Here is a 21,284-nt window from a genome sequence, read left to right as displayed (position 1 = left end):
AAGAGTCATGGTTTACCAGGTTTTCCTCCAGAGCTTCGCCCACTCATCATCATTCACTTCGTGGATATGGCGGCACTTTTTTTTCCTGGACTCTGACGTAGATGCCTTGAGGGAATTTTGCCTTTGGGAGCGTCTTACGTTTAAAAATAACGTAAGGCGGTAGCTTACGCCCATCCTCTGTCACCGCCAGCATTACGATGCATCGTTGTTTATCAGCGCCAGACGTTCTGACGATGACGCTCCGTGCACCTTTCTCCTCCACTGTCGTGTTCCACGGCATATCAAAGCAAAGGGGGGTCTGATCAGCGTTGCCGATCTGGGACAAAATAAAGTCTTTCTGCTGTCGGAGCTTTATAACAAAACTGTGGAAGTCCACCACTTTGTCCTCATATGCTGCGGGCAAGCGCTGGCACAAGGTGGTTTGCCTTCGCAGTGCGAGGCCATGGCGCTGCATGAAACGAGTTGTCCATCCGGAGCTGGCTTTGAACTCTTTTGCTTCGATGCCCTGCGCTCGGGCTATTCTGCGCGCCTCAGTCTGCACAATATCCAACGACACAGCACAGCCGTCTTGTCGTAGCTCCCGTATATGCCGAACCAGTTGCTCTTCGACGTTCGGATACCTGCCGGTCTTGGCACCGCGGAAAGCCCGTCGTGTCTTCTTCGTCGCCTTAAGTTTTTCTTCTTGGTCCCTCCAGTACCGAATACTGGTTTCTCCAACGCCGAAATGCCTGCTTGCAGCCCGGTTGCCGTGCTCCAGCGCGTACTGCACTGCCTTCAGTTTAAACCCAGCCGTGTAGCTCGCGTACTTCCCCATGGTGCAACCAAAGTTCAATACACGACCACAACATACGCACACCGCTTGCAAAATGGCGTTTCTTTCTTTTTCTCTGATGGTGGTGATGGCGATCGAGCCCCCGGCGTTGTACACGTGACCTCCAAAAAGTGCGGCGATTTGGGAGGTATCAGTAATTGATGGAACATCCTTTTTTTTTTGGCAGCGTCTCCTGCGCCGCGCGGCGCAGCAGCCATCCCCACACAGAAGTGGCTCGTGTGCCGCACGGAAGTGACGTCACTTAAAAAATTATTACCTAAAGCTAGTTAAATGTGTAAATTATTCGTGAGTAATGCATTAAACCTACAAAACTTTTACTAAGCAGGTGTTTAACGAGTCAATTAGCTTAGGTTTCTTATTTAAATACATATTACAAGTATTTTGAATACAGGGGGCGCCATTGGCGCTGCGGCTGCGAAAGGTAAACACTGCGAGATAGTAGCCGCCTGCGATGTGTTGATGGTGAAAACTCCGATGAAATCGTGGCCATGGCCTAGGCCGCTCCCAAGGAGGACTGGAGTGTTGTCGCTGCTTCATGTGATTGCTGGATGCTTAGTTGAACCTGGTAGTTGGAGCTAGCGCGGCCATCCACCGCGCCGCAGCTTCATCTGAGTGTGTGCGCCATAAAGTTTCTCAGTATGATGTGCGGATTACAGTCGTTGGACGTACTGCATTTTCTAGATTGCAATGCCAAGCGTGTTGTCAAAGGAGAAAAGTGCCGCCATATCCACGAAGTGAATGATGATGAGTGGGCGAAGCTCCGGAGGTAAACCTGGTAAACCATGAATCCTCTGTACATTTTGCCCACTCGATTTTATTACGTCGCTCCCCCTAGCGTACGTCGCCGCACTAAATCGAACGATTGCCTTCAACCAATGACACGCGCCATATGTGACATCATTCCTATTTTATAAGATCTCGCGTCTTTCATCAACTACAAGTACCGCTTTCTAGTTTATAACATCTTGCATCTTTTCATCATCAGCTACAAGTACCACCATCTAGTAAACACTACAAGAACTAAACGAGAGGTGGCTACATACAGGAGACGGTACCGCCATCTAGTGAATACTGCAAGAACTAAACTAGAGGTGGCTACATACAGGGGACGGTACCGCCATCTAGTGAACACTGCAAGAACTAAACTAGAGGTGGCTACATACAGGGGACCCGCAGCCCACGCCCTAAGGAGCTTCGCCCCTAAAAGTGTTCTTGCTGCCGAGTTTTGCTTGTCGCGAAGGACAAGGTCGACGATGAAATAAATGCTTTTGCACGGTTCACGTGTGACTGACCGGACGCCCATGCATGAAATCCCAGTGCGTCGGCGAAGTGTTCATACGATGGATGGAAACAACTTTATTGTAATGTTCTTACGAAGCCTGTGATCTCCGAAGGCCAGAGCTACTGCATTGCTGTCTGTTTTGTCAAATGCGAACACGTACGACCGTTCTCATCCGTTGCTACGTGAATGCTCCCGTGCTGTCACAGGTCGCGCGTGTTTTTGAGCAACGCAGACAAGTAGTTAGATGAGCTAACGCCGTCGGCACTTGCCCTTGGGCATTGTTTATCATGTGCTGATCGCCGAGAACATTGCGGTGACACGTCAGTATTTTTAAAGAAAGCGGCCTGCTGGTTACCTCGTCAGGTGATGGTACACTGAGCGACATAAAAAAAGTTGCCCAAGACTACGTTGCAGTGCACCTTTCTGTCATCAAGACTTTGGAAATCCGTGGAAATCAACATTCCTAACACCTGTGCTGAAGAAACCAATGCAGCCAGCTGCATTCGAGTTTTTGTGGCTTTTTGCATCTCGCCGATTAAGAGCACTAATTCGCAAAACACTTTATCATAATAAATATAGTCAATCCTGCAAGCGTCATCGAAGATCCAATATTAAAGAGCCTGTGGACGGGACCACCACCAGCAGCAAGTTCGACTGATGAGGAGGCGCAAATGTTAAAACAATGCATGCGTGAAAAAAAAAAAGAGAAAGTTTCGATAACTGCAACGGGACTTGAACCACCGACCTAACCATTGGATGTGTTGCTTTAACCAACTACGCCACAGCTGCCGATCGGTTTTAGAAGACAAACAAGCCTGTTTTGTATTGTTGTCACGCGAAACCTAAATAACATTTTTGTTCACTTTTTCGTTTGGACGTAATTTTAACGGCTTTTATTGTTATGTCTAGACGTACCGCTAGACACTCCAGACTATTCAAACAAAGCGCCTAACCGGAAAACGCAACACGTCACTTCCGTGCGGCGCAGCAGCCGTTTCTGTGTGGGGGTGGCTCGTGCGCCGCGCGGCGCAGCAGTCTCTGCCTTTTTTTTTTTTCGCTCTTGGACGCTTTTTTTTTTCAAGTTCTATTTCGACAAACACGTTGGTTAGGTCGTTGCACTTCGAATTTTTTTTATTTGCTCGTCGATTTGCCTTTTTTTTTTTCTTCAGGGTACGGGGACCGCGTTCCAACTGTACCGCTGGGGGGTAGAATCGTTTCTGATCACGGCCAAGTTCGGGGTGCGCCTATTATGCGCGGAATTGAAAAAAATCGAATTTTCCGCGACCAAACTATGGGTGCGCCTATTATGCGAGTGCGCCGATTATGCGAGTAAATACAGTATAACATATTTTACAGGATATCACTTGCATTCTACCAAAAGTCAAATCCTGCTACTATTCAAAGTTGTTGCCATTTTCTTTGAACCAAAAAGAATGGAATTTGCTCATGCCTTGTATAAATTTTTTAAAAACTACTGTGCAGGTTAACTGGGACATGAAAAAAAAAAGTGCTTACTTTCTTTTATAATATGTGATATATACACTACTCGAATTTGGTTCGAAATGATTTGACCAAAATCACTATTCACTTCGAATTTTTTTCGAATCTAAAATTCACTATTCGGACAAGACTATTTGATATGCTTTTCTAAATGATGCATTTACACCTGATAGGTAAGCACCTAATAAATGGTTCGTGTGCAGGTGGTGAAGAGCCCCCACTGGCACTCTCGGGCAGCCAGCTGCAATCTGCTGCAGTTCTTGGTCTTCACCAACCTGTTCACCATGCAAAGCTGTGCCGAGTGGAGAGATGCCGTCATAGAGCACACACTGGCCCTGCTCAAGGACGAGCGCTTGGAGGTGCGCCTGTTCGTATAGAATACAGTGCAGCGCACTGTCATTAGTTTAGACATTTGGTTAATGCAGACAAATCTGAAATTTTAAGTGCAAAGCACCTCAGGGACCCGGCTTGTCAGAGTCTAATGTCATCATTGTGTGTCGTGTAGTCACAGTGTAACGTAAAATGGGTATGAGCCACAAAAATTAAGTAAATCCGACTGCTTGTCACCGGTACACTGAAAATGAAAAACAAGTCCAATGAATAGCTGAGGGGAGAGGAGTGGAGACATTAGTGAAACTCGAACACCCTTCCCGGCCACCTCCTCCTCAGTATTTTGGTTAACGTGCTATGTTTTTGATGTATTTTAAAGAAGCCTAATTCAAACTGCTCCACTGGTCAAAATTATTTAATTCATACTATCTACTTTTCAGTGTCATAATATATCTGCTGCCTTTGTTGGTTCAAGCTGGACATTTGAGTTTTTATACCTCTAACAGTCACAAGTTAAGCCAATTGCATGCCTGCAAGGTGGCTAGACGAGCCAAACAATGTGCACTAACATTTGCATGATACTGAACGGGAGGAAAAACGACAGTCAGGCCGTAGCACATCACATGCCAAACGTTTTCTGAAGTCGCCACTACTGCACTACATTGGTCTAAAGCTGGAAAGGTGCCCCGCCGCAGTGGTCTAGTGGCTAAGGTACTCGGCTGCTGACCCACAGGTCGTGGGATCGAATCCCGGCTGCGGCGGCTGCATTTCCGATGAAGGTAATAATGTTGTGGGCCCGTGTGCTCAGATTTGGGTGCACATTAAAGAACCCCAGGTGGTCGAAACTTCCAAAGCCCTCCACTACGGCGTCTCTCATAATCAAATGGTGGTTTTGGGACGTTAAACCCCACATATCAATCAAGCTCGAAAGCATCCTGGATTGGGAAGTGGCTTCCAGCTGTAACAGGACACAGCACACTTTGTTCATTATTTACACTTATTTGCACGTGCTTGATAATAATGAGTGCCATTATGTCCACTGATTTTTAAAAACTTTACTGGCAATTGTGTGAAGTTGTCTATGATGTGTCTACGGTCTTGACAAGCAATTGTGATGCTGGTTGATATGTGGCCCTGGGCCACATCGAGAACTTCTGATGATATAAACAAAATCTGGGAGTCCTGTCAAGTTTACATTATCGAAAGCCTATTGTAGTGTGTGAAGCACTGTATAGTAAAAGCTAAAGAACAGTGACAGTACTCCACAGCTTCACAGATAGTACGTCACAGCACTTTTTAGCATTGCAGCAACCCTCTCCTTTCTGCTATCTGGGGTACATATCTGTGTGCTATATCTCAGCCAAGAAGTGTTAGCTAGGGCCACCTGTACGACTGTGGTGGTATATCTTGTCAATTGCAGCTGTCATATAAAGGAGCGGCCAACATCAAGTGGCCATCAAGTGCTATGTCATGCCAGTAGTTCTGTCAAGATAGAGGTCCTCGCTAAGCAATGAGTGAGATATTGCCTTGCACGAGGCAATGAATAAAACGTACATAAACCATTCATGGAAGGTGGAAGCATAGCAATTAGCCTTTATTTATATCTCTGTAATAAGGTTAGAATGCAAGCTTATTTATTGACAGTATAACATGGTTATGTATTGAAGACTGGGACTTAGAGTAAGTTTTGGTTCCTTCAGTAAATCTTGTGCTCTTGTTGAACATCATTGCCTTTGCAGGATATAATTGTGGTACACCTGGAAAAAAATGACATGTAATGAGTCAGTGCATGTTCATACTCATTTAAATGCCTGTTACTGTGGCACGTAGCATTTTGTTTATGCCTTATTAGTCAGTAATTTATACTTTTACATTCTGTGACTTTAATGTTATGCCACATGCTATACGGTACTTCACACTACCGAAGAATGGGTTTTAATTAAAATGATGACTGGGGTGTTGGCAGTAACGATGGTAACGCACACAATTTAGTCACAAATGAAGCAATATTCTGTCAGCTTACAAGTGCTTCTGTGTATTATGTACAATGCATGTGCATTGCGAGAACAGAAAGTAGCTCAAAGCTGCAGCTAGATGTACCGTATCTACTCAAATCTAGGCTGCCCCCAATTCTAAGCCGACCCCCAAAATTCTGAAGCCCGGAAAAAAACTTACCTCAAATTTAGGCAGAACGAAGTAGCGAAGACAGCGTTTACAAAGAGAAAACATTTATTGAACATGAAGATGAAACAAAGCAGTTTGTTCATTATGCAACTAACTCGAGAAATGTACAGATGCTGGTCCTGGGGTGCGTGTTTCTTTGTCATTTTTTTTTCATTCTGCTTCTAGTTACTTGCATCGTAAAGATACCGCGCTCATTCCGAGTCATCGTCGCAGCTTCCCTCGTTGCTGTATTCGAACAGTGCGCCATCCTCGGTGCCACCAAGTGCATTGGATATGTTGCTCTTCTTAAAAGAACGCACAATCAAAGTTCTCGGGTTGTCCCATGCTGCAGCCCCTCCAGCGACGCACATTTTTTTTTTGTCCACTCCTAAGTCCTGCCTGGCTTGTACGTTGGACGACAACCACGCGGCTAGGACAACTTCCTTTTAAGCGGCACTTTAATGAACCCGCCTGTTTGGTGCCATTGAGCTATGCCACACACAGACCACTCGAAGCACGACTCGAAATGACAAACTGTTCACCTCAACACTCGCCACAAAGATCAAAATGGCCCCCTCATGTGTGCAATTAAGCCAGGTGTTGCATTGGTTACTAACGGCTATAATCCATCTATGGGGCACTATTTGTGCATCATTTTTCTCAGTTTCCTAAAATTAACTAAGGGGGACTTTGGCACTGCAATCATTCAGTGGCCATGGAAATTTTGGGTAGTACATAGATTTGCCTAGTCTTCGTACTTGTGGGCCTCGAATCGCACTTGTGGCTCCGATCATTGCAGTGTGTCAGTTTTGTTTCGAATAAAAGATTAAATCGTTTTGAACTTCATGACCCGATTCAAATTGGTGAGCCTAAAAGATTAAGGTGGTGAAGCGTAACTGATAAACTATTGCGGATTGTTGTTTGGTCACAAAGCAGCTTCAAGCCATGTGAAGCCAAATGGAGCGTAAAGTACGAAGATTAGGCAAATCTATGTGCTACCCATAATTCCTATGCTCGCTCAAGCGCCATGTGTTGCAGCTCCCATAGACACTAGTGCCAGAGTTCCCTCTAGTGTATAAACAGGAAACTCTGGCTTTTCTCAATGAAAAATGGTGCGTTTTTCAAAAAGCCGACCCTGTAGTTTGATGCTAAGAAATTTGAAACAAATATATATATATATATATATATATATATATATATATATATATATATATATATATGCCTAAATTCTATTCAATGTGGTAAGTGAAAAGATGAAAAACAGCACGCAGATTGTTCACGCTTCTGCCATTGTTTGGCAGGAGTGCCTGAACACTGAATTGAACACTGTGCTTCACGCTCTGGATGCTCCGTGAGAAATGACCGAGTATCTGTATTCGATACTGCATGGGTCTCTGCATAGCTTAATGTGCTTAATACTCAGTATCACTTTACAAACATTTTACTAAAACAGCCTTTTCTTAGTGGGTGCAATCACAAGAGCTGCAAGAAATGACGTAACAATTCTATCCCAGGTGCGGGAGACAGCGAGTGAAACCCTTGGCGGCTTGCTTCACTGCGAATTCCTCAAGGTCACTGATGATCTCTTGGTGAGTTCAATCGGTCAGTCAGTCAAATTTTATTTTTGCTGCAGACAATACAGTGCATTGTCACTGTAAAGATAAGGTGAGATGAAAAAAAAAAAAAAGGCTGCATTTTCGCAACTTGACTAAGCTTTTGTCACCCACCCGTATGGCAGTGGTGACAGGATGAAACATCAAAGCAAATCTAGAGATAAAATACTCGATGCTATTACAACAATTAGCTATAGAATCAATCAAGATTTATTGGGTGATCCTGTTTGCATGCAATGAAAACATTAGCGGGATCAGCCCTTTTTTGACTTGCCTGCTACGGTGGACCAGTGGTTATGTTGCATGGCTTCTGAACGGAAGGTTGCAAGTTCGATCACGGCCACGGTATTGTATTTCTGTGGGGGGAAAGCGGCAGAGACTTGTGTACCGTGTGGTGTCAGTTCACAATAAAGAACGCCAGATGGTTGAAATTTCCAAAGCTCTCCACTTCAGCGTCCCTCATAATAACATGATTTTAAGACATAATACCACAAATATTATTATCAAGTTATTAATATTTGTTGAACAAGTGATGTCTCTAGGGGCTATGTTTCACACTTGTCTTTTCAAAAGTGTTTGCAACTTATTTCTTCAAAAGTATTCAAATAATTTCCCCCCCACCCAATGGAAGAGGAGAGTAAGCATAAGTAACGAAGGACATTTCTCACCTTCAGTTTGTTTGACCCTCTGTCTGTTACTGGTATGTGGCTGCTCCTTTATCCAAAGGTTGCACGTTTTTCTAGTTACAGAACATGACTTCAAAATGAGCGCTTGTTTTACTCGTGTCCCTCTAGTGTCGATGGTTTTTACATAGTTAAATAATTTGGTCTTGGAATGGCCTGCCAGCCCTTATCTCTTACATTCGAAACAGTGTCTTTATGGTCTCAAATTAAACCAGGGTCGCGACTGCGCTGTTTGTTTCTCATCCTGGTCGTCGTCTAGGGTTGTCCATTCAAATATGAATCGGTCTAAACTAATTTCAGTGCAATGCAAAGTGTAACTGGTTTGAGTTCTTTTGTACTTCAGATGGTTATTTTATGCCAAGAGAGAGAGATAAATAAAAGGAAGAAACAGGGAGGTTAACCTAGACGAACTGGTTTGCTATCATGTACAGGGACGGGGAAATAAGGGTCGGAAAGAGGATCTTATGCCAAGTTTTGTGCTAAAATGCCAAGCTGAAAATTCGTAAGAAAAATCACAGAGCAAAAAAAAATTTCTCTAGAGCCACCGTTTCAACAAAACTCTTTGTGAAATTGACTCCAGCGAAATTTTTTGTTCAATGATTTCTTGTAATTACAAGACCTCCACATTCCCCTGAACTTTTGTTTTTGTTTTGCTTGTTTGAAGTGGAAAGTTGGCATACTGAGTGTTGTGTGCGGATGCACACCACGATCTCCTGAACTTTTGTCTTTGAGTTGTTCGAAGCGGGAAATCAGCGCACTACGGGATGTATGTGTGCAGGTATACACGTTAACGTTTTTCACACGCACGCATAGGCTATGTTCAAGGCCCAGTGCATGCACAAGAAAAGGAAAAAGCGAGCTAGAGCCAGTGGAGCGCAAACACCTCTGGAGCCGTCTGACCTGATCGAGCGCCATGCGGGCATCCTGGGCCTGTGTGCCTGCGTCAATGCGTTCCCTTACGATGTGCCACCCTTTATGCCCGACGTCCTCGTCCTCCTGGGTGACCACCTCAATGAGCCACAACCCATCCCGGTAGGCACCCTTCTCATTTCGGCTGAGCTTAGAGGAGGGACATGGCACTGAATATTCCATCATAATCTGTGTTCTGTGGGTCAATTCTTCTGCATTCACAAACAAGCTGGCGAAGTTTTAGCACGTTTGGTTCACCAGTTAAGTTATAATTGAATTTTTTTCATAAGCACACAAGTGGCCCAAGAGTCGGGCAACACTAGTGCCCTCGCGAACCGTGGCATAACAAGCAGCTACTTGTGCGAGCGTTGAACGGTATTGTTTCGTGGTAAGCTGCATGTGGAGTTGAGATAACACGGGTTTCTTGAGCTTGGCACCAAAATTGGATGATTTGCAGCATCTGAAGCTTCTGTTGAAGACTAGGTATTGCGTTCCTTGCTATGCACGACAACACACATGCCATTCCCAAAATGATGGTTTCATAATCATATGGTGGTTTTGGGACGTTAAATCCCACATATCAATCAATCAATCAAAATGATGGTTGCCATCAGTGGGCAGGGTTTCACAGCCAGTAACTTCTGGGGCTTGCAATGCTCTTGCAATGCTTGGGGCTTGCAATGCAAATATTATTTTGCGACCAGGATTTCTAATTTCTATAAGCATAACAGACCCTCCACTTCTAGTTTTTATTGAAAAACTCAAATTTTAAGGTGGTCGTGTCAGGGCCCCGTTATTAACCCTTTTGTTAACATTGAGGGGTGCAGTCATAAGATTTTATTACAGAATGACCAGTGACAAATAACTATACGCATCATCAACAGAAATGTTTTTTTCACGAAAAACAAATGATGACTATACTCATAATACTGGTGTTTTTTGATGCTAGATGGCCAAGCTCAACCACGTTATGCTATTTGTGTGTTGGCTTTCAGTTTATTGCCATCTTTAGTTGTATTGCTATGCACAAACCCACTTGTGAGTTACGCTTTTTTTTTTACGTAGTTAGTTAAATTGAAGAATCTCAATTGATTGAATCAATAGTACCATTTTATTCAGAAAAAAAAAAAAAAAGGACTACCTATCGAGCAGGAAAAAAAAAGTTATCTAATTTCGGCCCCCTTTTTTTGTGGTAGCGAAATGACTAATGGGGAACATAGCACTTAAAATTTGTTATTCGTCTAGATCAATCTTGTATGAAAGTTTCTGAGGGTATGTATGATTAAATAGAACAGCATAAATGAAGTACACGTGGCAAAAAAAAAAAAAAAACTAGAGCATTAGCTCTATCTATGTTTTTCGTGCTGTTCTGTTTGGTGACACAGACATACCAAGTTGCCCAACTTTTTATCCTTCTGAGTTTATGTATGTTTGGGTGCTCATTTCAAATATGGAGTTATTTTATTTTTCTAGTATAATGTGTCGTTAGAGTTCATATGCTTTTTTCTGGGAGCAAATGTTTTCCTAAACTGAAAGTGTCGCTGTAAATGAGCATATCACAGCCTGGAATCGGAACTGTGTAGAATTGTACAAAAATGGATGTTCTAAACCCATTTGAACAAAAATTGTGGTACAGGGGCCGAAACGACCTGTACAGGTCACAAAGGTTACCATGTAGATGCTCTGAATTCAAGACTTTGGCTTTGTGGGATTCATGCTTCCCCCTTCTCCCCTCCAAATTTGTGTTCAATAAGGTCTTGTGGCAAACCGTGTCTATGTTGCATGCACATGACTAGACACTACTGCATTATTTTATTTTTCTGTGTCCAAAGGCCACCATTAAGAAGACACTGTCCAACTTTCGAAGAACTCACCATGACAACTGGCGCGACCACAAGGTCAAGTTCACCGACGACCAGTTGGCGGTCATCACCGACCTCCTGGTCTCGCCCAGTTACTACGCCTGAGATGCCACACATCCTCCGACACACAGGAATGGCCCCCTCGAAGGCCTCAGGCATCACAGCATTGTATTCATTTTGTGTATATGACAATTGACTCTTTTTATTGTCAGGCCCGGGATCAAGCACGGTGGGCGATTTAGTGATAAGCTCCGCCTCATGGCCTCTGCTGTGATGGAAGGGCGTGTTTTTATATTGTGCCTCATATTGAATTTTTTTCGTACATATGAGTGAGTGCATATTAATTGCCTGTCAAGGACTGTGCAAAAAAATTAGAATGAATTGAGGCGAGCTGTGGCTTCTGTTTTTATTTGTGGGGAATTGTTTATTAGGGGTATTGTTGTTATACAAGCATAAATAAAGAAATTGTTTATAGAAACCATGTCAGTGCTTCAACTTGCTTTACAAGTTGTGTTTGTGAGTACCTGTGACACACTAGCCAAGTGACGTCCTGAAATGTGAAGGAACGTGGAAATTTTAAGGGCTCGTTTTTTTTTTATTAAACACAATATTAACAAGAACTAACAGACAACACTGCCAAGAAAAGTATAGGGGATGTCATTTTGTAGTAAATGTAATTCAAATATGAAAAAAGAAAAGTGGACAAAACGATAACTTTCCATGGGCATGGACGAAACTCACAATATTTCAATAACGCGTCCGATGCTCTACCAACTGAGCTACCATGGTGGCTATCCCCCCTTACGCTTTACAGGGTATATATATATGTGCATTTAAAAGTGGGAGTGTCGGTCGACGCTGCCGGTAGCCATTAACACTCGCCGCCATGGCTAGAGGTCAAGGAGGAGGAGGATTGAAAGAGGAAGGACAAGGAGGTTAGGCTAGAGGTTAATATTACTACTTAAGTATAGGGGAAGTTATTATTACTGATAATATCCCTGGTACTTGACAGTGTTGTCTGTTGGTTCTCATCAATATTACATAGAAAGGTTGATACTTTTGCTTTAAAAGGAACACCTAAAAAAAGTCTCTGCTGGTTAAAATTTAGTTTTTAGGTAAGGCGAGCGAGGTCTCTCGTGAAACATTGATATAGGAGAGCAATAAAGGTGTGTTTTTATCTTTATGCCTCTGGGTATACTTTTTTCCCTCGTAAAAACGGTTTGCTCTTCGTATAGTAAACTTTTTTTGGCAAGCTTATTGGGAAATAGGAGACTACTTTATTGCACAAAATAGGAGTGGTCTCCAGTGGTTTGACAGAATTTGCGATTTGTCACAATACATGCTGGTATTAGACATTTTGGACTCCTGTGTATGTGTAATTCTTGACCTGAAAAAAGTGGGCTTGAACGTGAGTTCTACGTCTTGAAAATTGCGCGAGCTAGCCTTACTACCTTGCTTTCAAGAGTCGTTCATGGCCATGGTCATCGGCACAGCTGTGGGAGGGGGAGAGCACTGGTGTAGCTTAGGTTAGGGCAAGTGCTGGTGAGGTGAAAGTTGGGCGGGTGTGTTTTTCGCACTGCCCCCCCCCCCCCCCCGGCCTACGCCCACGTACATGGCCATATATTTGATGTTGATAGGTGTTCCTTGCATCAATTCATTTTTATTCACAAGAAAAAAATCTGGAGGGACACCTGGGCAAGAAGCTGTCGAAGTGGTGCCTCTGTGATAACGCAAGGAAATCCAGGCAAGATGGAATATTATTGTTGAGACAAATAATTAAACGTGTGTCTTTGTTTTTGAAAGGGCCCTTCAACAATTTTTTAGCATAGAAAAAACTGCCGACTGCGGTAGTCTAGGCTCCTGACAGTGCACAGCCTGGAATTTACAAAAAAAAATCAAATACAGCGGGAAATCATTCCTACACATTTTTATTATAAATGATTCGATAAACCTAAATGACTGCCTCATAAATTTGTCCATGGCCGTTGACCGATTTGAGCATCGCGAGATCTATAGTTACTGCAGATGCCGCGGGATGTTGGTATGTGCCTGCGTGCAAGGACAGTGGTCTGCGCCAATGGGATCCCATACGAAGGATCCTACTCATCGATCTTCTCGAACAGAACGTCAGATGAGCGTTTTATTCTCCCCCTTGCTAACTGTAAATAAGCTGCGCGTTCGAAAAAAGAAACAAAAAACGCTTAAGGTCGTGGTGCGCACAGACAATGGGACGCAATAACTTTGCTCCCCACTGTCTATCCCATAGCGTTAACATAGAGTTAGTATATTAACTCTATGGCCTACTCCCCCCCTACTTAACTTTCAGCGCACACTCTAGAAACCACTGGAAGCGTGTATGCGATAAATCGCCGTAATTCCACTCGTACTTGACAGATTCTTTTTTTTTTTTCGGCAGTACATTTGCGATGTAGTAACTTAATAAGGAAAGAATGAAAAACTTTATTCTGGATGGTTTAGAACAGGGGTCATATGAACTCGATGGTGGGGCCCCAAGTTCAGGGATTTTTGAGCATCGTCATAAAATGCTATTGGTCGGTAGGCGAGGCTCCGAAGCACACGCGAACCAGATATAGCGTAGCAAGTGATCTTGAATTCACAAGTAATTATTAAAGTCAGCTACAGATCACCTTCTCTCGACAAATGACGCTACACTCAAAAATCGCACCTTGGCAGGCAAAGTATCTGCCATCAGTTGATTTATTCATGACGCGCTCGGTTGTTACTGGGGCCGCCGCGAGAGGCCGCGATGTGTCCAAGCGTGCAGCGTGCTAGGGTTACAGCGGCTATGACAGCGGCTCCCCAACTAGAGTGAGCTAGAAAACTTTACCCCAACGTTACTAGAATACATCTTCTATATACGTTACTAGAATACATCTCGAATGTATCGCCAACGTTGGTGGCTCCCTAGCCACTGCACTATATGGTGCCTCGATGTGCGCGCGCGGTGAGATCGCACTGATAATCCGCGCATTTGAAGGGAACTAAGAAAAAGTGCTCAAGGTCGCAAGACGTGCGTGACGTATTCACCCCCCCCCCCCCCCCCAATTATCCCTCCCTTCTCAGCTTCCAGCATAGAGTTTCTCAATTTTTTCGTGTGTGTGAAAGAGAGAGAAACTCTGGGGCTTCCAGTACTTTCGTCGCGAAAGAGAATGCAATGGCAACATGCGACAAATCTTTCTAACGGATCCACGCTCGGCTTTGCTCTAAAAATGTTTGCGGGGGTGAATTCGCGAGGCCTTTAGTGAATTTATTTTATGGTAGTTGGAAAAGTGTTGCAGGGCCGTATTAATGTATCAGGGGCGTAGTTCAAAAAAAAAAAAATTCTGGGGGGAGGGCGAGGGGAGGAAGGTTCAGCATCTGCGTGTGTGTATACATACGCGCACACACACATGTTCAATTTCCTACGCCCGTGGTGTGTACCAGGACAGATAACGAACTGTACGTGTTGGCGTATTAGCGTACATACGTGACGGATCATAATTCAAAGGAAGGTACTGTAGCAGTTTATAGAAAAATTGCCGGCACAATAATATCAGTTAAGAAAATTGGGCAATAAAGTGAGGGTGTCCTCCATCACCAAGAGTCAGCAAAGTGAAATGGTCTCTCTGATTTTTCATTGCCATTGTTAAAAACTGTCGCCGCAGGGTGTCGCGGCGATCAAATCAAAATGGCCACGTGCGACCGGTGAGTAACTTTAGCTCTTTTCATCAGTAAAATCTTTGTTTTAATATCGATCGAGTTGCGTATAGCTGGCGTTGAGTGTCTTACAGATCGACTTTCGCGTTCCCCGTGCTTTGCCAGTTTCACTGGAATGTTCATATGTGAGCTTCTTAACCTAGAACCTGCGATTTTCTACCGGCAACAATATACACGTTATCATAAAGGCACCTACTGACATTAGCTCCCTCTACTCCAAGATGCTGCCCGGTGATTGATTGCATGTAGTAACACGCACACGCACCCTTGACACCGCAGACACCTTTAGTTAGGTCAAACAACCGGGACATCTTCAGTGCATTTGCGTGTTTTCTGAAGCGCTGTGTCATTGAGTAGCCTTTGCGAGGTCGTATCTCGCACTGTCACCGGTGCTGTACCTTTTCACCAGGAGCAGAGCTATGCTAAGGTTCGTGGTGCTCTTTGTCGTTCTGGGCCACGTCTCGCTGGTCGACAGGTCCAACTTCAAATCGTGCAACGACAGCGGTTTCTGCAAGTAAGTGCGTCGCAACTTTTTCCGCGCTCTTCCACGCGAAACGCCTCCCCCCTCATGCTGGCTAGAGAGTAGTTGCTAGTCTCGGACACGCCTATCTACATGTTCAAGTCTAGGTCTGACAGTCGTTGTCAACGAATAAATTATTTAGCTACTGCCCGTGCGTATCGTCAATGTAACTACGTGTAACCTATGACTAGGGTTCTTTGACCTCCGAGTCTGACGGGTCGGGCTCTCTGCTGCCAACTTGATCTGCTGTTGTGGTATACTATAAAAACCGGCGAATATTTTCTTCTCCCTTCAATAACCAAAGCTCTTAGCAGATACGTAGACGTCGCTACAGGTGTTTTCCCGGCATAGAAGGCTTAAGTTAAAAGTTGAACCAATAAAATTGAAAAAAATATATGAATGTGCCTGTTAAAAAAAAAAAAATCGAGTCACTTTGAAGATTCACAAACGTGTATTTGTGGCATGCCCTTGATAAAAAAAGGTATTATATTTTATGAATAAGCAGTGTTTACTAATGGCAAGGAAAGTTACCGCCACTTGCCCCATATTCCTGTTACACAGCCACCACCAAACTCTGTTACTGTCAACGTAAATCGCTCCTAGGGAGTTCGACGCAGTTATCTAAGTGGTAGTTCTGCAAACTGCTGCATTACTAATATGTGTGATTATAATGAAGCTGTAAACGCTGTTGCAGACGTAACCGTAATACCAAGCCCGGTGAGTCGCCATACAATGTCGAGTTGTCCACAGTCAAGTCAACATCGTCAAGTCGAGTGGAGGCTGACGTGATCAACTCAAAGAATGGGGTGGCGCTGCGATTGGAGCTGGTTGCGCTCGAAGAAGGTGTCCTTCGAATGAGACTCAACGAGAAAGAATCTGCTGTCGCACGTTTTGAGCCGAAGGAGGCACTCCTTGATACCATTAAGGAGTCTGAGTAATTATACATTTATGTTTCTTAGTTGAACATTCTTAGTGCATGATTAATTATTGGAGAGGGGGGTCATTGCAGCTCTTCCTCCCTCATTCCTCTCTTGCACCTGTCTATGATGCTTAGATATGTTGATAAACTGAGTGCTAAAGACATGGTTGTAAAGAAATGAGACAACAAAGGGTATCCAACTGTCATTTTTCTTGTAGACCTGTGCCTTATTGCACTGCAGTTTATTAATGTCGAACCACTAAATCCAAACAACCATTTGAAGGGACACTCAGAAGAAAAACCATTTCTCTTGTTTTAGTAAATTACCCTTCCACAATACTAAAAGCATGACTCTTGCGGTGGAAATTTTTTTGGCAGGTGAGAAAATGCACTAAACGATAATGCAGGTGGCAGCGAACTTTGTTTCTGCACTAATTCACCGTGACATCACAGGTTTTGATGACATTATCTTGACAGCCTTGTGTATGACAGCCTTGTGTATTATGTATGATCAACAGAGATTTTTTTCTATTTTCGCTATTTTCCTTACTTCATTTTTTTTCTTTTGTAATTTTACAATCTACTGACAAGCTTTTCTCAGTCTTGGAACACTCAAATATGATCATTTTTGTTTCAATAAAGAGCTTAATGCTTAGAGAGCGCCATCGGGTGTCAACTTTTATTTTCAGAATCCATAAATTGCTTAGAAAAGGTGAAAAAAGAAATGTACATATTCTCAGATGTTCTCGTGAGGAGTGTGCAGCTTCATAACTTTGTTCTAGGAAAGTTGGAACCACAAAAACTACACTTGTTGCAGTAGTTTACATGTTTACAAGCTCAATAGAAATGTGGTCAGATAATGTTGTCACTAACTTTAAAATTAATGGCACACTATGCATAAAAACTGAGTTTCAATAATAAAACGTTTAAATAAATCAGCATCCCCCTTAAACTGTGATGGCACATGTCCAACTGGCTAAAGGTAGAGTTACCATACATGCTACCGTTAGGTAGGAAAGTAGTGCATTTACTTTCCAAATGCTGCTAGCAACCAAGCATTGCAGAGAAGCTGATGTGCAGGCTGATTTTCCTGCCGCCACTGTAGCCAACCAATCTTAACAAGAGGTGCTGTCAGTCTGTCTTTAACCCCCTTAATAAGCGTGACCCCCCCCCCCCCCCCCCACCCTGAAAATCCACTGTTGGGGCTGCAAAGCCTGCCTTTGCGCTCTCGTGGTACAGTCCCGAAAGAAGATGTTTCTTTCTTTATCGTCGATTGTTGACACGTCAGACACATTGATCGTTCATATCGCCTGCAAAAAGAGTGCAGCTTCGCTGCATAGCTGCGGTTTCTAGCTGGATCTATGCACATCTATGCTCTCGTAGGGGGCCTATACAGTGACTCTAACTCCAGGTATGGGGAAGCATTAGTGCCTTCCTTGGATGTTTAAGGGATGCGGCCACACCTCCTTGCTTGTCCCCCCATAAACATGAGCTCAGGGGAGGGTGCATGCACTTACGACTACCTGCCATAAGAAAGAGCCTTTCAATGTGGTCTATTATGGCCTTGGGGGGAAGGACATTTTTCTTTTGACTTTTTTTTTTGCATTGGTATCTATAAATTTACGAATTATCTTTCATTGTTCTCCAGCCTCCATTTGGAGAACAAGGATGACAGCTCCTTCACGGTTGCCTTTGGGAAGCACCGTGCCATAGTGCGCGCCAGTCCACTTGTGGTCGAGGTCTACTCCAACGGGCAGCTTGTCCTGGTGGCCAATGCCCGTGGGCTTCTGCGTTTCGAGCACTACCGGCCACGAGGAAGCTCGTAAGCCTGGCATGCTTGTTCGGGGTAGTTTCCTTTGTTTTTGTATTACAGAGAAAACTTGATTTAACAAACTTTATTTGTGAAGTCCCCGATGTAAAGAAGAAATTTGCGTACTCCGGCTGGTGCTCGTAGGGTTTAATGTTGTCACCAACCTGAATTAATGAAACTTGGCCCCAACCCTTATTAAATCAAGTTTCTTCTAAAATAACAAAGTTAACAAATAATGATTTCTTTCAAACTCGGGCATGGGCGGATTTTCCGCCTGCATGCACTTTAGCGTTATCGCAGTAAAATGTGTGGTTGCCTTGGTCATAACCATAGTTTAATTTTAATACAGCACATGTGTGCAAAAGAATGGACTGAATGGTCTTTGGCCCTTTACTTATCAGATGGCTCTCGTGGTGGTATTGGTTTATTGTCCCTGTAAATGCTCCCAAGGAACAGTACGGTGGTTGTATTCATTGTTTCATGTTTAGGGCAACATATGGCTCTAGTCAATTTCTTGCTTGGCCCGTGATGGTCCCTTTTCATGATTGTAGAGCTGGCTTTCCTGCTATGCAGGTTGTCCAACCTATGGTGGCTACTTATTTATTGGAAACAGTATGTTCAAAAGCAGTTTGCTTGCACTATGACATGAAAAATGTAGACTGTTGTCTTGGCGTAAATACGCAATACAGACAAGCCCCCGCGTGCGCAACTGAGACCTCATTTCCACTTCAAGTATGACAGGTGCCACAGTTAGTTGGGCGAATATGAAGTACGAATCATGAAAAAGGCTTATTGCATATGGGCAGTCTGTGTAGCTTCACGTGATCGCCTACTTGGCCTGAATCTCCTGAACATGGCAGGCTACATGTCCGGGACGCCCTGTTCAGAATGCCATGATCAGACATGCAAGCGAGAGCCAACAGCAAATGCAATGCCGTGGCAATATTGGTGTGTCGCTACATTACATTTTTAAATTTCGAAGGAGCAAAAAATGCCATTCCCGATTTTATAATGTCTCGACATAATAAAATAATTGGAGTGTGGTCATCGCTTCATCAAATCGAGTTTCAACTTTAGCTTGAAAAGATGGAATCCTAGGCGAGTTGGTCTGATATATTTTTGAGCTCAATAAAACAGAGGTATAAATTTCTGACTGTAAATGTCGTAGTCTCATGACATTTATCAGTAAACAGATGACAGGAAAAATTTATGCACCTTTCACTTCCAATATTGTCACTAGCTCATCTGAAAAGGCCTCACTGAATTATAAATGTGAAGTGTACTCTGGAGAAATGCTACATGGCCTGACACCACAGAAATAAAGGAACTTGGTGCTGTATACTAGAAAATGATATCTAGGGTATTAGTTAAAAATTCGTTTGTGTATATACATCTGTTTTGCTAAGCATGCTATTACTGCTCTAGCTTGGAAACGAATACAGTTGAACCCCGCTACAACGAACGCCGCTTCAACGAAATTTCCGCTACAACAAAAAATTTACCGTTCTTCGTCAGCAGTCCATAGGAGTCAATGCATAAGTATTGTCGCCACAATGGACACTTTTTCTTCTGCCGCCCCGCTTCAACTAAATTTTACGACACAATTACAGGCTCAGATATTTATTGCTATACAGCAAACCCAATCTTTAACATTTTGGTGCATTTTCAGAACCTGAAATTATGTTGAAGTCTAAAACACTTGTTGGCACCACCAGACACCACCGCTGTTCAGCAAGCATGGGTGCCGCCATTGCTCGATAGCGATGGCAATGAGACTGCCCTGCTTTTGCCATTGGCTTGCTTCTAGCGGCAGACGATCCGAAGCTGAAGCTCAGTTCATGCTTTCCTTCATGCAGCTGCTGGGTGCAACCGCGGAACGATGCCTTTTTAAATCCCAAGGCTTATCATTTTATTCACACTTGGCCAGTGTGATACATAATCAGAGCGGCTGTTCCTGTTAGCCGCCAGTGATAAGATTGGCATAGAATAAGGCAAAAGTCACCGCTCCACGATACCCCACCTCCCTCTCAGTGTTATCGAATACACTTTGACAGCAGACAGCTGCTGGTGTTTACAAGTTTGGTACAACTGTTTGGTACATTCACAAAAGCAGTTGTAGGCATTGTTTCAGCGTGCTTTTCATCATGGCCTCGCTATGCACGACTGAGAATCGCGTCGTGACGTTGCTGGGAAAGAATAGGAAGCAGCGGACACTCTTTGAATTTTGAGAATAAGCGTTTCTTTGTTTTGCTAGCTCAGATCAGCTATATATTTTTTTCAATATCACTACAACTAAATTTTCGCTTCAACGAAATATTTTCCGCACCCCGGAAGTTTCGTTGTAGCGGGGTTTAACTTTATTCGGGTTCAAAAATGTGCGGCTGGCGAGTGCTCTGTTTGGTGCTCTAAAGTGAGGCTCTAGGGGCTCCAAAGCTGTTCCTAAGTGGCTTCTCTCAATCACATCATGGTGATGGCATTGAAAAAAACGGCAGTTCAGAGCCGCCCTGGTTTTATTTTTATTTTATTTTTTTTGTTTGAGTAGCTCTGAAGGGGCACACTGTTTTTAGTGTCACACAGCACTCTCAAAAAGTAACTTTTTAGACCATTGTGTTTACACCTGTCAGCACCCTTCAGAAGGTCTTTTGCCTCACAAGAGAAGTTTGTGTTTGCGTTTCTTTGTTTGCATCTCCGCTCTTGCATAATGTGCTGGCTACTTTCCTTTAGCAATGAAAATTCAGTGACTTTTATAACAGGGGGTGTACCATTCATGGCCCAAAAGTAGAATGTAGATGATCGAATAACAAATCCTTAGTGTCCTCTGTGTCCCTCTTCTGCTATTTCACGGTGTTGACCACAACAATGTTAAGGTATTTCTGTTGGTTTCTTTTAATGTATTTACTCACATAATAGGCTCGAAATCTGGCTCCAAGTCTGGGGTGCGCCTATTACACGGATTAAAATTTTCAAAAATTTGATTTCGACTACAGCATACTGCTGATAACGTATACGTCGCTGAAGTCATGAATATCCGCTCTACAGCCGAGACAACCTTCTTTATAGGTTACACTAGCACAAAACCTGTTGAGCATGCAGTTTTGCGCGTCCGAGAATCGAGGCAGACGATGCATTCAAAAGTCTAAAAGT

At 43.5% G+C, this 21,284-nt stretch overlaps 2 protein-coding genes across 15 annotated transcripts in view; both read left to right on the top strand.

Annotated features, from left to right (window-relative positions):
* LOC119166906 (proteasome activator complex subunit 4-like) overlaps window positions 1–11,655 on the top strand; it is an 81,544-nt gene extending 69,889 nt beyond the window's left edge. Inside the window, exons 36-39 of one of the 2 annotated variants that reach the window (XM_037418295.2) lie at window positions 3,818–3,973; window positions 7,622–7,696; window positions 9,217–9,435; window positions 11,145–11,655. In XM_037418295.2, the coding sequence (XP_037274192.2) occupies window positions 3,818–3,973; window positions 7,622–7,696; window positions 9,217–9,435; window positions 11,145–11,279 (585 nt within the window). In that variant the 3' untranslated portion in view covers window positions 11,280–11,655. The remainder of the gene's footprint in view (window positions 1–3,817; window positions 3,974–7,621; window positions 7,697–9,216; window positions 9,436–11,144) is intronic. The other variant, XM_075867583.1, reaches the window with a different exon arrangement.
* Window positions 11,656–14,775: 3,120 nt separating this feature from the next.
* GCS2alpha (glucosidase 2 subunit alpha) overlaps window positions 14,776–21,284 on the top strand; it is a 61,407-nt gene continuing 54,898 nt past the window's right edge. For 3 of the 13 annotated variants that reach the window (XM_075867588.1, XM_075867587.1, XM_075867586.1), the window contains exons 1-4: window positions 14,777–14,879; window positions 15,301–15,405; window positions 16,106–16,345; window positions 17,979–18,152. In XM_075867588.1, coding sequence (XP_075723703.1) covers window positions 14,863–14,879; window positions 15,301–15,405; window positions 16,106–16,345; window positions 17,979–18,152 — 536 coding nt within the window. In that variant the 5' untranslated portion in view covers window positions 14,777–14,862. Of the gene's footprint in view, window positions 14,880–15,300; window positions 15,406–16,105; window positions 16,346–17,978; window positions 18,153–21,284 lie in introns of all 13 variants that reach the window. The other 10 variants (XM_075867592.1, XM_075867591.1, XM_075867590.1 and 7 more) reach the window with 6 other exon arrangements.

The sequence above is a fragment of the Rhipicephalus microplus genome, chromosome 6 (assembly GCF_043290135.1).
Source record: "Rhipicephalus microplus isolate Deutch F79 chromosome 6, USDA_Rmic, whole genome shotgun sequence".
Lineage (NCBI taxonomy): Eukaryota > Metazoa > Arthropoda > Arachnida > Ixodida > Ixodidae > Rhipicephalus > Rhipicephalus microplus.
This window is presented reverse-complemented; position numbering and strand designations above follow the sequence as displayed.